General features: G+C 32.4%; 1 protein-coding gene across 2 annotated transcripts in view; it reads right to left on the bottom strand.

Annotated features, from left to right (window-relative positions):
- Positions 1–1,137: 1,137 nt before the first annotated feature.
- LOC149802719 (intraflagellar transport protein 56-like) overlaps positions 1,138–16,896 on the bottom strand; it is a 60,581-nt gene continuing 44,822 nt past the window's right edge. Inside the window, exons 14-18 of one of the 2 annotated variants that reach the window (XM_089952129.1) lie at positions 16,636–16,705; positions 14,970–15,076; positions 13,309–13,442; positions 8,097–8,213; positions 1,138–2,915 (exon numbers count right to left, since the gene is read on the bottom strand). In XM_089952129.1, the coding sequence (XP_089808255.1) occupies position 2,915; positions 8,097–8,213; positions 13,309–13,442; positions 14,970–15,076; positions 16,636–16,705 (429 nt within the window). In that variant the 3' untranslated portion in view covers positions 1,138–2,914. The remainder of the gene's footprint in view (positions 2,916–8,096; positions 8,214–13,308; positions 13,443–14,969; positions 15,077–16,635; positions 16,706–16,896) is intronic. The other variant, XM_089952130.1, reaches the window with a different exon arrangement.

The following is a 16,896-nucleotide window of genomic DNA, read 5'->3' as shown; positions in this document are numbered from 1 at the left end:
TTGTCTTCCTTAATTCTTTCCATGGCAATTACATATTTCTGGGCTTTCTTTGTTTATCGAAACTATTCATAAAATTTACATAAAAAATGAACTCCCTGGACATAAAGAACTTTAACACAATGTTCGAAAATACAATGAGTTAGCATTACAAAGTAAGTGCTATATGGATAAATACAATGAGTTAACATTATAAAATAAGTGTATTACGGATAAATCTTATAAGGACTACCATTATATCAAGAGTAATTTGTGATGCTAAAATAGTTTAGCTTTCAGAAAAAATATAATTTGTAACACTATAGTATAGTTTGAGTATTACACTAAAAATAATATGCGACACTAAAATGTGGTTTTACTCACAGAATTTCATTCAACTGTAAGACTAGTAATGTTTCCCTTTCAGATGTAGATATGTCTAATCAAACATCAGGTTCCATTCCTTGGAAAAGAAGGAAAACCAACTTGCAAGCGCAGTCAAGCAATTGAGTGTGATGGAATGGTTGCAATTTTAATGATCATTTAAAATATATATACATGTATATATAGATGACATGCAGGACACGTGCATCTCCACAATTCAGTCTTCCTTTTTGTATATACTCTATCCATCCGCTAAACTCCCTGTACATCAAAATATCAGCGCAAAAATGTTAAATAGTTTTATGCTTATGAAAGATTTCCATATTATTATTATCATGACCTAATTATTTGTGGTATCAACTGCTACCTATACATGAGAAGAAGAAATTCTTTCTACCCTAAATTATATCCCACCTCAATAGTTTTACACTGAGCATGATAATGAGCTTGTCCTAATCAGATGGACATAATGAAAGACAGACAGACTGAAGGACAGGGGGACCATCTGATGCATGGACCAATATGATAACCCCTTTGGATGCAGTATAACAGAGGGCTTTGAAATTCTATCAATGTAGTAAGAAATTGTGGAAATCTCTCTCTCTCTCTCTCTCTCTCTCTCTATAATATATATATATATATTCATGTATTTAGGTTGGCTAACTTTTGCTGGCATGTAAAACGAAAATTCACATCATGACATGTATATATATGTCTTTCTTTCTCGTGTTCTTTTAATTTGTTATACAAAATGGAAAATAAACAACAAATATAGTCTTGGTATAAAGCCCAATTTATCACTGGAATGTTTTACATGGATAAATAATTCAGACAGCTTCATCACAATTATTATTATAGTATAAGAACAAATGACAATAACAGACTACCTGGCACTGATATAATTAATCTAATTATACTCAGTAACAAGCATCTCTTAACCAAATATACACCATTTTATGACCAATAAAGAACATAAATTATTTTAAAACACTGGACGGATTCTTTCTATATTTGATAATACAAAGATTAGGATGGGAGTTATGTACTGATGCCAAACAAAATAAGTTGGAATGATAAAAGAGGCACACACTAACATGCTGCTGCCACGTATAAATTAAAATAATGACCTGTATTACGTGTTTCACAACTTACAGAGATGTAGTGTATCAGCTAAAGTGCATTTATTTTTGCCTTTTGTGAGAACCTTATACAAAATGTTTTGTCCTTTGGTCCCTTGTAGTGTGAAATATCCACAGTCACTGTAAAAGTTACATTGTAATTTGTCAATGTTCTTGATAACTAACTGAGAAATCTGAGAAATCTGTCCACACTGAGGCACTTCTATCCTCCATGGAAGAAGCAAACTTACCATCTTCACCATCATGAAGTGTATGAACAACCCAACCGCTGCAACTATTCATACACAAATACCTACCATTCGTCTAAAAATTGTAACTATTTGAATTCTGAATAACAAAATAAAATTAATGAAATTTTCTCAATTTTTAAAACTTTAAATTTTTTACTGGCACGTTCAGCTTGAATGACCTAACAGTGGTGGATAAAAGAGGATGGGTCAGTTGTAACCCATGTTTATGCAGAATGAGCCATCACTTCTTGGAACCCTGATTAAACGAAATCCTGGATATACACACATCAAAATTATTCCAAGCATTTAAACAACAGGGCTTGAGAAAAGCAATAATTGAGAACCAAGATCTCAAAATTGAAATGTAATTTAATGATGGCAATATTAAAGGGTTTTGATGAAGAAATAAAAGGTAGAGCTGGGAAATGTGTGATTTTCAAACACACACATGATTTTCATGCATTCAGTTAGTTTTTCAGCATGACTTTTAAAAATCAGCATTAATCCTGCAATTGTGCATCCTAGAATAGATCCTGGAGTAACAGTTTAATCTGATATTTCCTTCACAGCATATTAAAATCAAAACATTCTTCTCAACCTGGCTCTTACAGTGATGGCAACTTGAAAATTTCTTTAAAGATTTACTGTTCAAGTATATCTCCCATCATTATATAAATAAATTCTTCTATATTTACATATATCATAGAAAAATCGATGGAAACAAGAGATTAACTTGTTGCTGATCCAGGCTTAGCATCTCCATTCGACTGACCACAATATAGATTAAACTCAATATTAGTATGTTGTAAATTATATTCCATGTTAAAGTGTTCTACTTTCCTTATATGTATGTATTTCATAGTATTAAATTGTTCAGCATTCCTTACATGTATTAAAGTCTTTCCTAGCTAAACAAAAAGGCTGGATCAACAAAAGGGGGTCTCTTGTCTTGGATATCAGTTGGAAGAACACATAATAAAATATTTAACAGACAGGTCAAATTTGACCAAGCAGGAACACTCTCACTCTCCCAACCAAAGATTATCATTGTTTCAATGAGGAAGTCAGCAATCATGGTATCGGTACCATGTTATCTTTGGCCCATTTTTTCATAGTGCGGACCATGTATTCCACTTGTGGATTGCTTGTGTTCCTCAGCATATTGATTACATCCCTCAGAGTCTCTCTGAAATGCAAAGAATGCAACAAATGTCTAATCTACAACTTTTAGAATGATCTTTCACTTGTTCAGACCAAGTATGATATTTGATACCATGGCAATTCAAAATTTTAAAATTTTAAATAAATGATAAAAATGTAATGACATGGGTTAGGTTTAGCATAATGAATTCAGGAATGCACCTGTGACATTTAATGCCATGAAAATTGGAATATATAAATATAATACTTTTTGTACCTTAATAAAATGAAATAAAAAGAAGGAATATTTAACCTTGGTCTATAATCACCATTGTCTATGTATATTTGTTATAAATAACTGTGAAAATCAACAATTCCATTGCCATGGAAATCATCCTTTCTCAGCATCTCATCTCTATGCTTTGAGTAAGTAAGACCACTATGAGCCTAGGGCAGGAAGTTGAATAATGAAAGTAAATACAACCACTATGAGCCTAGGGCAGGAAGTTTAATAATGAAAGTAAATACAACCACTATGAGCCTACGATAAAAAGTTGAATAATGAAAGTAAATAAAAACCACTATGAGCCTAGGACAAGTTGAATAATGAAAATTCAATGTAGGTCAACTTGTGCAACCTGGTCCACAACGTGAACTTAAAAGTAAGGAGAGCATCATAGCTTGCTGCTGTAACAACTGAAAATCTTGTTATCACTGTGATTAAACTTGTAAGGTTCATTCATTTAGCCATTGCAATATCAGTACCAAATATACTCATGTAGAAGTCATGTTTAATTGCAAACAACACAGATCTTGATCTGCTGTCACATACTGTGCCTTCAGACCTGGTCTATGCAGTTTATTAGGAGTAGTCAGTAGATTAAACATCATAGACCCTGGTCTGAAGGCACAGTATGAATTATGTGGCAGAAGATCTGGGATTGGACTTGTAAGTATATACATGTTTTCATGAGTTCTGATCTTTCCTGTACAAATTAAATTAGGCAGCAGAAAATCAGCAGAAATGTTAATTAGATCTAACTCTGCACGCATGCTTCTTGTTTGAATAAAATGTACCTTTGCAATATATATGTTTAACTTTCACCACATATTTACATGCATTGCTACAGTGTGAAGGGCATGCATGTGAGTGTACAAATAAACTTGTGAATATTACGAAAATGTGTTATACGTATGAACAAATGGGAAGGCCATATGCAGACAGTATGTTTGACTGGAGTTGTTGGCAAACATTAGCACTGTTTTATCAGAAATTCTTAAGCATCTACAACCTTTCCCTATATTTCATTTAAAGCAAAGACAGAAATCATTGTTTCAATATAAACTTCAAGAGTCTGAAAGGGTGTTTACCATTATATTCATTTGCAAGTCATGTCCAATTGCAAACAACATAGACCATGATCTGGCATTACATAATTCATTCAGCAAAACAGCATTTTTTGTTCTACTGATTACTACTAACAAACTGCATGGATCCACAGCTACTGGTACATAATGCAATGGCAGATCTGAGTCTATGCAGTTGGCTGTCGGGTCTGAATAATAAGCAAGCATAGATGATATGTATTATGTGTGCATTGAGATTACTTTTTTTAGTCATCTGTCACCACAGAGACATCACTGATGAAAGTTTTAATTACAAAATCCTACATCAAGATACCCAAGTGGGCCACTTATTGCTCATTTGAAATGCTTCAAAAGCAATATTTTGTGATGAAGTAGACATTATGCGGAGTTTTCCAAACAAAATATCTAAATCTTTGCATTATCTAGAAAACTTCTCCATATAGTCAGATTCCACTGTATGAAATATTTCATTAAAACTCTGTTCTGTAATAAAGCCCTTATCTAACAACAGATCAAACAAAAAGTCAGCCAGGCAGTAAATGAGTTCAATTATACCCATTCCTTCAAGTCAAATTAATTTTTCTGCCTGCAAAGTTCTTCACAAATAAAGATAATCATATTGTGATACTACACAACTCAAAATGACTAATAACTGACTATTATATCAGCATTATGATGTTACTTGTCATTTCTGCATGGCATAATGAACTCAGTGGTTCAATATCTTCTATATCAACACCTTCATCTATCGTCCTGTGCATCAGGCTGCCAAGCAAGAGATCACAAGTTCAAAACTCATGGCAGTATCCCAATTGTTCTACAATTATGCTTTTTATTTTTATCTTCAAAAGTTTCTTTTAGACTCACTCAGCCAAATTTTTTAAAATCTTTTTCTTTATATTTTGATTTTGAAACTTTCTTTTATCACTCCCATTCTAGGATGTGCAATAGCAAGTACAATTATAGTGTGTAACGTACATCTTGATGAGGAAAAATTTAAATTATAATTCATATTATAATAACACCATTATTCTCAAAGAAAAATGATCAAGTCGACAAACATTATGCAAAATCCTGAAAATCGCTTGAAAGACCAACCTTCGGCTGGCTTGACCTATTTAATACCTCACATTTCCTGATGTCATATGATTAATGTGACATAGATGAAAATTACAAAAAGCAACATATACCTTTCTTGATGTGTCTAATGTAGAAAATCTATAGCTTTTAGAAGTGTGAATTTAATGAAGGATTGAATACTACCCAAGTGTATCTAATGTTTCCTGACAAAGTTCCCCTTTTCTAGACTTTTCTTGTTGTGGCTTCATTTTGCGTGAGATAGATAATCGAGTTTACTGCCAAAAAATATTAATGCAACCAACCTATGCATTTCTTTCATGTTTGTGGATTTTCAGATAACCTCACCTGCCAGGACTAAACTAGATTTCTGCCTCAACATGGGGCTCAACAAAGTTGCTTTTTATCAATCAATGCCAACCAATGATTTACCAACGAGTTCTATGATGAAATTACAATATTATACTCACATTAAGTCAAGTCCAACTGCAAGCAGCATATACCATGACCTGATGTTGAACAATGTGCAGACAGATCAGGGTCTATATTGTTTGTTTTACTGATTACTCCTAATAAACTGCACAAACCCAGATTTGCCTGCTTATGTATGTTGTGGCAGAACTGTGTCTGTGCAGTTTGCAGTTGAACTCAACTTTTGATAAGCAGGGGCACCCACATAATTATTAGTGCCCCCCCACCCTTGCTTCATGTGTGGGGCATCCATGCTTATAAAGCCAGTATTTACAGTAAACAATATTGATTTGGATGCAAAATCCAAAGGAATGGCAATAATTGTTTGATTGTCATTAAGTGAAACTTGATACCAATGAAATTTAGAAAAAAGGTATATAAAATAACAGCCTTATGTTGAAATGAATGCAAACAAATACACTGAAAAAAGGAAGATAAAAGAGAATTTAAAAACAGTCAATGCACCACTTACAGCTTATAACAATAAGAATATGAAGGTTATATTAATAGGAAAAGAGTTTTGCAACACCAAGAAAGCCATTGTTCAATGCAATTTCCACCATAAAGTTCAAAATGGGTATGAAGTTAGGAATGAAAGAGATGGAAGGGCACCAGTTTCAATCTTTACTTGCATGCATTCTTGATTGTAAAACATCCAAGACAATTGTGTAATGATATATACGAGATACAGCTATACATCGAAACTATACCAAATTTACACATTCTTATAATGATAAGTGTTTCAAAGAACTTACATTCAAGCTCATGACAATCCAACACCTTAAAATCCATTTCTATGGCACAAATCATGAATAATTTTTTGTAACAAAAAAAAATGAAGAAAAAAAAAACTCCCCAGAAACTTAAAATGTGTTAAGTAAACCAGGATGCCACACCACAGTGCCTCAAAGCTGACCAAAATAGAAATAGGCTAGTTCATTAATTCCATGAATTCATTATTTATTCCTCAATTATTTAATCTATATTATGTCACACAATTAAATACATTGAGATCTTGGAAGAAGGGGCTGGGAGAGTGGTGGGGGTAAGGTGGCACTAAAAACCTACCCTGAAGACTATTTTTGTCTTGTAAATAAAAACATCCATTTTTAAATTTATTTTTGTTTATGTTCAAACATACTCTATCAAATAAGGTGAAAATTACCTATTTATATACAGATGAAAAAATTATTAATAACTGGACAAAATGATCCTAACAGTACATCCAACTTTTCGAATATTGGTGGGAATTTGTTTTATAGGAAATAGTTACATTTCATCTGCAACTTTTTGGCAGTAAACACTTTTCAAGCATTTCTAGGAAATATAGTATGCTGTTATTTTATTTATTGAAAGATTTAATGATTCTGCAAAAAATTTAGAAGAAATAAAAAATGTAAGAACTTGATCACTATCATAAAAAAGATACTTGTCAGGTATCTACTATGATCCATTCATTAACACAATTAACATCAATTGCTTAAGCACATTAATACTTCTTTCAAAATAGATAATAATTTTATTACGATTCTGAGCACAGTCTTCTATATAAAACTTTCTTATAGAATTTAGGTCCAGTACAGACTGGCACTAAATCCTGTATATAATTTTCTCATATAATTTAGGTACAGTACAGACTGGTACTAAATCCTTTATATAAAACTTTCTCATAGAATTTAGGTACAGCACAGACTGGCACTAAATCCTTTATGTAAAACTTTCTCATATAATTTAGGTACAGTACAGACTGGCACTAAAGCCTCCAAATAAAACCTTCTCATCAAATTTATGTATAGTACAGACTGGCACTAACTCTTCCAAATAAAACTTTCTCATGCAATATAGGTACAGTACAGTCTACACTAAATTCTCCACACACACAAATGTCCCATACAATGTGGTACAGTCATCCAAATAAAGATTCTCACAAAATTAAGGTATAGTACAGACTGGCACTAAATTCTCCAAATAAAACTTTCTCCTACAATTTAGGTATAGTACAGACTCACACTAAATCCTCAACAAACGAAAAAAAACCTTTATCAAATAACTCATGTATTGTACAGACTGGCAGTAAATCCCCCAAACAAATCTCTTACAGAATTTAGATATAGTACAGACTGGTACTAAATCCTCCAAATAAAACTTTCTTGTTGAATTTAGGCCCAGGATAGACCAGCACTAACTCATGCAATAACTATGCAAAAGAAGCTTTCCTGAATTGAATTGGATGATGGAACTTTGGAAGGCATGCAGTGTAATACTAACAAATAAAAAACTATATCCATCATTCCAGTACATAATATAATACCATGTCTGAAGTGGGGCTTTATTCTCCCGACCCCACTTTTTCATCACCCGTATAATATATTCAACCTGTGGATTGTTTGTGTTGCGAAGCAGTAGCAGCACTTCTCCTAAATGATCCCTACAGAAATAATACAAACAGTACACAGTAAGTCAAAATGATGATCCCTACAGAAATAATACAAACAGTACACAGCAAGTCAAAGTGATGATCCCTACAGAAATAATACAAACAGTACACAGTAAGTCAAAATGATGATCCCTACAGAAATAATACAAACAGTACACAGTAAGTCAAAGTGATGATCCCTGCAGATATAATACAAACAGTACACAGTAAGTCAAAATGATGATCCCTACAGAAATAATACAAACAGTACACAGTAAGTCAAAATGATGATCCCTACAGAAATAATACAAACAGTACACAGTAAGTCAAAATGATGATCCCTACAGATATAATACAAACAGTACACAGTAAGTCAAAATGATGATCCCTACAGAAATAATACAAACAGTACACAGCAAGTCAAAGTGATGATCCCTGCAGAATACAAACAATACACTGAAGTCAAAATGATGATCCCTACAGAAATAATACAAACAGTACACAGCAAGTCAAAGTGATGATCCCTACAGAAATAATACAAACAGTACACAGTAAGTCAAAATGATGATCCCTACAGAAATAATACAAACAGTACACAGTAAGTCAAAATGATGATCCCTACAGAAATAATACAAACAGTACACAGTAAGTCAAAATGATGATCCCTACAGATATAATACAAACAGTACACAGTAAGTCAAAATGATGATCCCTACAGAAATAATACAAACAGTACACAGCAAGTCAAAGTGATGATCCCTGCAGAATACAAACAATACACTGAAGTCAAAATGATGATCCCTACAGAAATAATACAAACAGTACACAGCAAGTCAAAGTGATGATCCCTACAGAAATAATACAAACAGTACACAGTAAGTCAAAATGATGATCCCTACAGAAATAATACAAACAGTACACAGTAAGTCAAAATGATGATCCCTACAGAAATAATACAAACAGTACACAGTAAGTCAAAGTGATGATCCCTGCAGAAATAATACAAACAGTACACAGTAAGTCAAAATGATGATCCCTGCAGAAATAATACAAACAGTACACAGTAAGTCAAAATGATGATCCCTACAGAAATAATACAAACAGTACACAGCAAGTCAGAGTGATGATCCCTGCAGAAATAATACAAACAGTACACAGTAAGTCAAAATGATGATCCCTACAGAAATAATACAAACAGTACACAGCAAGTCAAAGTGATGATCCCTACAGAAATAATACAAACAGTACACAGCAAGTCAAAATGATGATCCCTACAGAAATAATACAAACAGTACACAGTAAGTCAAAAAGATGATCCCTACAGATATAATACAAACAGTACACAGTAAGTCAAAATGATGATCACTACAGATATAATACAAACAGTACACAGCAAGTCAGAGTGATGATCCCTGCAGAAATAATACAAACAGTACACAGTAAGTCAAAATGATGATCCCTACAGAAATAATACAAACAGTACACAGTAAGTCAAAATGATGATCCCTACAGAAATAATACAAACAGTACACAGCAAGTCAAAGTGATGATCCCTACAGAAATAATACAAACAGTACACAGTAAGTCAAAATGATGATCCCTACAGAAATAATACAAACAGTACACAGTAAGTCAAAATGATGATCCCTACAGATATAATACAAACAGTACACAGTAAGTCAAAATGATGATCCCTACAGATATAATACAAACAGTACACAGCAAGTCAAAGTGATGATCCCTGCAGAAATAATACAAACAGTACACAGTAAGTCAAAATGATGATCCCTACAGAAATAATACAAACAGTACAGTGATTCTACATGATTACCTAACTGGTGATAAACAGGAATATTTTTTTTATGTTCAGGTCATGACTGAATTAAGATGTCATTTACAGTATTAAATATACATTTAAATTTTACAATATTAAATATACATTTAAAATGTACAATTTAAATATACATTTAAAATTTTTAATATTAAATATACATTTAAAATTTACAATATTAAATATACATTTAAAATTTACAATATTAAATATACCTTTAAAATTTACAATATTAAATATACATTTAAAATTTATAATATTAAATTATACATTTAAAATTTACTATATTAAATATTCATTTAAAATTTACAATATTAAATATACATTTAAAGCTTTAATAAGAATTATGATTGATCCTGATTTATATCTAGGTCACTCATGACTTCTGACAATGAAAGGTACAAAATTAAAAAATGCTGCTAAGACTCATCTGGGTGGATGTTCAAAGAAATTTCATGTAACCTCTGCATACTGGAAAATTCCTAGGTAAGTGGCCTCCCCCAGACAAAAAAGAAAAACATCTTTTAAAGTCAACTTTTAGTTAATCTTCACCTAAAATTGGCTTTTTAATATCGCTGGTATCTAGTTTGAACCAAGAACTGGCTTGTTTAGTGATAGAGTATTAAGCTCCTGGATGCAATATGCTGGAGTATGTAATTATAAGGCAGTAAGCACCACTTTAGTGAACAGTATTAACATTTCATGATGAATCATTCCAATACTGCGAGTAAAATAAAAAAAGGGTGGGGGCACAGTGCAATTCTACAATTAATGTGTCAAATCTTCATATGTGGTCAGCCTGCACTTTTAATGTACGGAAGTAATAAGATTTGTTCCAAGAGATAAAGAAGCTCCTCTGCTGAAAGTTTATTGTTTGGCTTTCAATATAGGATAACCAGCACAACACTGAAATTACATAATATAATAAAAGACCCTCTGTGAAGACTAACCATTGTACCATATTAAGCAAGAGTAATGGAAACCCGCCTGCAAACAGCATTTACCCAGATCAGCTGTCACATAATGCATAAGCAGTTCAGGATCTACGCTGCTCCATTAAAAGTGTACCACATAAGGACTGAACAGCAAATACTAATCTACCAACACATTATACAATGGCAGATCTTAGTCTCCACTTGAAAGCTTACTGCTGGAGGATTGAACAGTGAAGACTGATCAACTAAAACGAATTATACAATCATGGCAGATCTGGGTCACACCTGTTCATTTGAAAGCATAAAGCTGAAATACTAAAGAGTGAATATCTAGCAACATGTTATACAATGGCAGACCTGGGCTTACGATGTTCTAAAGTGGGTCCATGTTATATCAAGGCAGACCTGGACTTACGATGTTCTCAAGTGGGTCAATGTTATGCCAAGAAATTCTAGCATTACAATAACAGGCCCTACCCTAAAAATCTCACATTTGTTCCTCAAATTGAGATTTAACAGTATCTTTCTTACTGCTTAGATTCTAATCATGAGCTTTTCACTGAACATGAAGAAGGCATTAGGAATTATCAAAAGTCCCTTTATGGGTTAGATCTTCTACTGTCCAAAAAGAATATCCAGGAATTCAAGACAATAAAAAATAATTATTTTTTCTTGACAAATTTTTAAACCATCTCTGATATTTGTGTGTGATAGAATTTCAAAATAAGCCACTGTGGTAGCCACATGGATGAAGATTGGCACCATTTTTATTGAGGATAAACTGGATACCATTAAAAGACTATTGTTGAAACGCCATCTCAATATGGCCAGCCATTCAGGAGAGTGAGCGACAAGATTTTAACGTTCATTTTGGCAACCAAATCTGAGGTTATATCAGCACCTTTGTCATTCAAAACCATCATAATTTTTGTTCTTATGACAACACCATGTTGATAGGACTTTCCATTTAGCAATAACATGATTTTCAGGAGTTGTAATATCAGATTGGTTTCATTTTCATTTATGACCAATTAAACATAATAAATAGTCTTTTAGCGAAAACCGGATGTTGATTTGACCATCCATTCAGAAGCAGTAGCAATAGCATGATTTTCAAGTTGTCCACTGTGGTTGCCATGATGCATGTCTGAATGAAATCATTTTCATTTAAGACCAACTAGACATCGTAAGAAGTCTTCAGGTGAAAGCCACACGTGGATATGACATTCTGTTCAGGAGGAGTAGTAATAATATTTCAATATGGCTGTCATAGTCACCATATTAGATATCAGATCAGCACCATTTTTGTTTAGCACCATTTCGATCTTCTCAAAAGAAAGTTGGAGAGGGTTTAGAACTAATGACTTACTAATTTAGTATGGATCAGTTCTGGCTAAAATAACAGATCCCATAACTAATCAGAGTTTACTTAATATAAGAGCAAAATGACAGTTTCATTCACAGAATTAACTATCAAAATGGTAATTAAATGAACATGCCCTGAACAGTGACAACTAAACAGAATATCAACAAAAAATTTAATTCACTTCAGGACAATTGGTGATAAAAGACAGACACTTGAATTTTATTTTGACATTCAAAAATATCCTTCTTTTAGGTCTGCATTACTGAGAAGTCAGAAAATGATTAAAATGTATATACCCCCCAACACACATAAAAAGAACAAAAAAAAGACTGAAACATACCAGAATTCAGAATAAACTGATAAGGAAATTATGCCTGGAAAATTAGGAGTTACCTCCCTGACTCTATCATATGTCTGTACATAATTTCATCCTCAAGTGAAAATGGTGGACTATAAAATAATTGACATTGTACTACTGGTACATATTTTAAATCAATATGATGACAAAATATTCTTTGAATACTAGAATTTATGTTGTCAGTCTTGAAAGCCTAATTTGTAGTTTGGTTGACCAGTCCTGAAGTTTAAGCCAGAGTGAACAATTATGGCAACATAATACTATGAAGTACTACAAAATTCTTGACAGACAGACATGTATTTTCTCTTTCAGGAAAAAATCAAGAATTATGGCCTTTCCAGAATTAAAGTTATAGAGATGTATTAAGGCTCTATTACAAGTACCTACCACCAATCAAAACCTATTAGATTATACCAAATACTTGGAGAATGAAATGAAATTATAACAAGAACAACCTACAAGGATTTTAATAATGTGCCTTCCAGTTCCCCATTAGTGGTATAGACCATATACAACTGCAAAGTTTGTATGAATTCCTTCCTTATATTATCTGCAATATAAATGGATGTCTGATTTAATTAAGTCTTGGTGATAAGGTTATTTCCCTGAACTGTTACCTTGGTTCATGTCCTGCAATAATCAGCTGGAATACTCCAACACAGGCTCCTCTCTTCCCCTCCCAGTATTCTGGATTGGGATCAAGTCGCTCCAACACATCAAATGCCTTTGCTGCATAGTAGAACTGACCCATCTGATGAAAGAGAAACATGGATATCCATTTCAATTGCACTGATTTAAACTTTTATATTAACAGCAATTTTAACAACATTATAACAAGGCCCAGAAATTAACAACATTATAACAAGGACCAGAAATTAACAACATTATAACAAGGACCAGAAATTACAACATTATAGAAGGACCAGAAATTAACAACATTATAACAAGGACCAGAAATTAACAACATTATAACAAGGACCAGAAATTAACAACATTATAACAAGGACCAGAAATTACAACATTATAGAAGGACCAGAAATTAACAACATTATAACAAGGACCAGGAATTAACAACATTATAACAAGGACCAGAAATTAACAACATTATAACAAGGACCAGAAAAGTCAAGTATTCACTCCATCTGTAACGAGTAACACAGTACATAAATGCATTCCAGGACAAAATGTAATAATAAAAATCCCAAGATTCCTAAGGAAAAAAGTCCTTGATACTGTAGCCAAATGTTGTTTTACTACAGCATGCTGATTCTGAGAATTTCCAAATATATAACAAAGTGTATTATATATATATATATATAACAAAGTGTTTATATATATATATATAAATGTAATAAACTGCTGACTACGAACAGTGCAAAACTAGTATCTAGCTAGAATAAGTGCTTTCGACTCTTAATGAGTCTTTTTCAAAGGCAAATACAAAACATAGACAAGACAAACAAAACAAACCGTTGTCTTTGTAAAACTTTACATGACTATGACCTGTTGTGAATGCTGAAAGATATTTTAAACTGACCTAGAAATTGATGAGCCATAGCATCATATGTTATTTTATGTAAATTTATGTACGCTCAAATTATATCCCGGATATTTCATTATTATAGTTGTAATTATAGGTTATTGGGTGACTAATAAGCAAATTTACAGAATTATTGAAAAGAGAATATGCTGGCTGCAAAAAGGTAATTTTATTTGTGAATGGCTGTCTTTTTCTAGTCTTCTTGGTTAAAACCGCTTGGTTTCAATGTTCTAAGGCGGCATATCCAGTAAGATTCCTTTTCTTTCCTGGTTTCAGAACTCCATGTTCGGTTGTGAGCAATTACTATAAGTGTTATATCACTGAAAGTGTGGCCAAGGGAGGAGAAGTGTTCTGTGACTGGGCTCCTGTACAGCTTCTTTGTCATCCAATCAGATCTTTGAAGGTTGATCCTTTTGTGTAGTTTTTCAGTTTCTCCGACTTACTGGATGCTACAGATCTTACATGTGATAAGATAAATTACATTCTGTTTTGCACATTTTGTTTGATCAATGTATGTTCAGTTTTTCTCTAGTCACTGTGCTAGAAAAAGTCCTGGTTTCAATCAGATGTTGGCAGGTTTCGCACATTTTAAATAAGGTATATTATTTATATATATATATATATATATATATATATATATATATATATATATATATATATAGAGAGAGAGAGAGAGAATGAAAATACATGTATTTATAATTCCCTGATCAGTTTGTTATGTTTTTTTAAAATCTGCACCTTGTAGCAGTCATTGGCAATGAGCTGGAGCAAGCTAAATGATTCTCCTGATGTCTCCATCTTCAGGTACAGCTCCCAGGCCAAACGAGCCTTTCTGTTCATGATATCTAATGAAAATACACAAGAAATGATATTTCATCTACCATGCAGATCATTTCAAAATCAAAAATTTATAATGTTGATTGATGAAGTTGACCAAGAAATATTCATTCAGTGTTATAGTGTGCATAGAAATGTTACCTGTAGAAGTCATTTTATTTGACATGTTTTAAAAATTTGATTTTAGTATATATGTCTGTGTGTATGGGTTTATTCTCACACACACACAGAGTTAACATATGTTCCAAGAACACTCATTACAAGGGAAAGTTTGGGTTCCAGCAGATAATATTAACAAATGTACTTAAATCTAAATTTCATTAATATTGGAATATTTAACTCCCAAATCCAACATCAGTTTTTAAGTCACAAACTATTTCCATCATATTTTGTTCTTTGCTACAACATCATCATTCTGTAGGATTGCACGTGTACTGGAAATGTGTCATCAGAAGTATGTTAGTATATGAATGTATACTATTTCTAAAAATAATGAATTTACATAAAAGTAAATATGTACTGGATAAAAAAAATGTTTATAATTATATCCAATATGAAACAAAGATTTGTATCTTTAAATGATTTTTCTACTCTAATGGTTTAAAGTTGCAAGACAAAGGAGATAAATACTCTAAATTAAAGACATGATTTATAGAAAAACATATTTAATAAGACAGCAATATGCCTGGGAATCAACTTGGTCATTGAAAACAGGGTTCATTGTACATACATGTATGCATAAACCTGCAGCCAAGACCAGCTAACATATCTACAATGTATACAGCTAGGCCATATTATAGCCTCTAAATTATGTACAAAAACCTGCCTTTTTTTTTTAAATCTCAAAAGTACTAGTAAAGTATGTTTGCTTGCTGATGGATCAACAAGGCTAGTGATAAAATATATAAAGGAGACAATAATTCTAAATTCACTGCCCTTTAAGAACCAGAATTCTGTTTGAAAAAATGTTCTTTCGTATAATCTATTGCACTGTACCATTAATTTATACATAAAAAAACAAGTCTGCATCGTGAGGATTTATCTTATGATAATCACTCGATGAATATCACACACATTGACTGATTTCAAAGAAAGCTGATTAAGCCAAACTTCAAAGTACCATATATCCTCATTTACAGGCTGGATTGAACTGCAAACAACATACACCCTGATCTGCCATCACATAATGTACTGTCAGATCAGGGTCCATGTTGTTTATTCTACTGATTACTCCTAACAATCTGCATCAACCCAGATCTACTAGTGCATTTTGCAATGAAAGATCTGGGTCTATATAGTTGCAGCTGGATCTAGTTTGTGAGTATATATGGTCAAAATTGTATTTAATAATTTTTGTCGTCAGATGTCTACAAGTTAACTAGATACAGCATAATGGCAACAAACGGTTCATTAATTAATGAACAATTACAGGTGGACTACTATACATCATAGCTTTTACTGTACAAAAAAAATCTTGCAAATTCAGTCTTAACACTAAATTTGCAACACATTTATTCTTGTTTAAATATGTATGATTACAATAGTGAAAGCACAAATGTAAACTTACAACATCTGGCCAACCAGCTGAGGTATATGTAGTCATTTTTAATCTTCTCACTCTGAATCAACAGGAACACCTAAAGATTTAATATATATCAGAAAACAGTGTTAAAATAACTTTCTCAATCTATGGCCAAAAAAAACGATAGTTTAATATTACGAGAAAACCCTGGAACTCATCAATGATGTGGATAACAGCCAAAATAATATATATACAAGTTAGGTACTAATAAATACAGCCAAGAAAATAGTTAGCAATTTTGTTGAT

This window comes from Sinohyriopsis cumingii, chromosome 3, assembly GCF_028554795.1.
Source record: "Sinohyriopsis cumingii isolate HCF-2022 chromosome 3, ASM2855479v2, whole genome shotgun sequence".
NCBI lineage: Eukaryota > Metazoa > Mollusca > Bivalvia > Unionida > Unionidae > Sinohyriopsis > Sinohyriopsis cumingii.
Note: the sequence above shows the minus strand (reverse complement) of the source record. Positions and strands in the feature narration are given on the sequence as shown.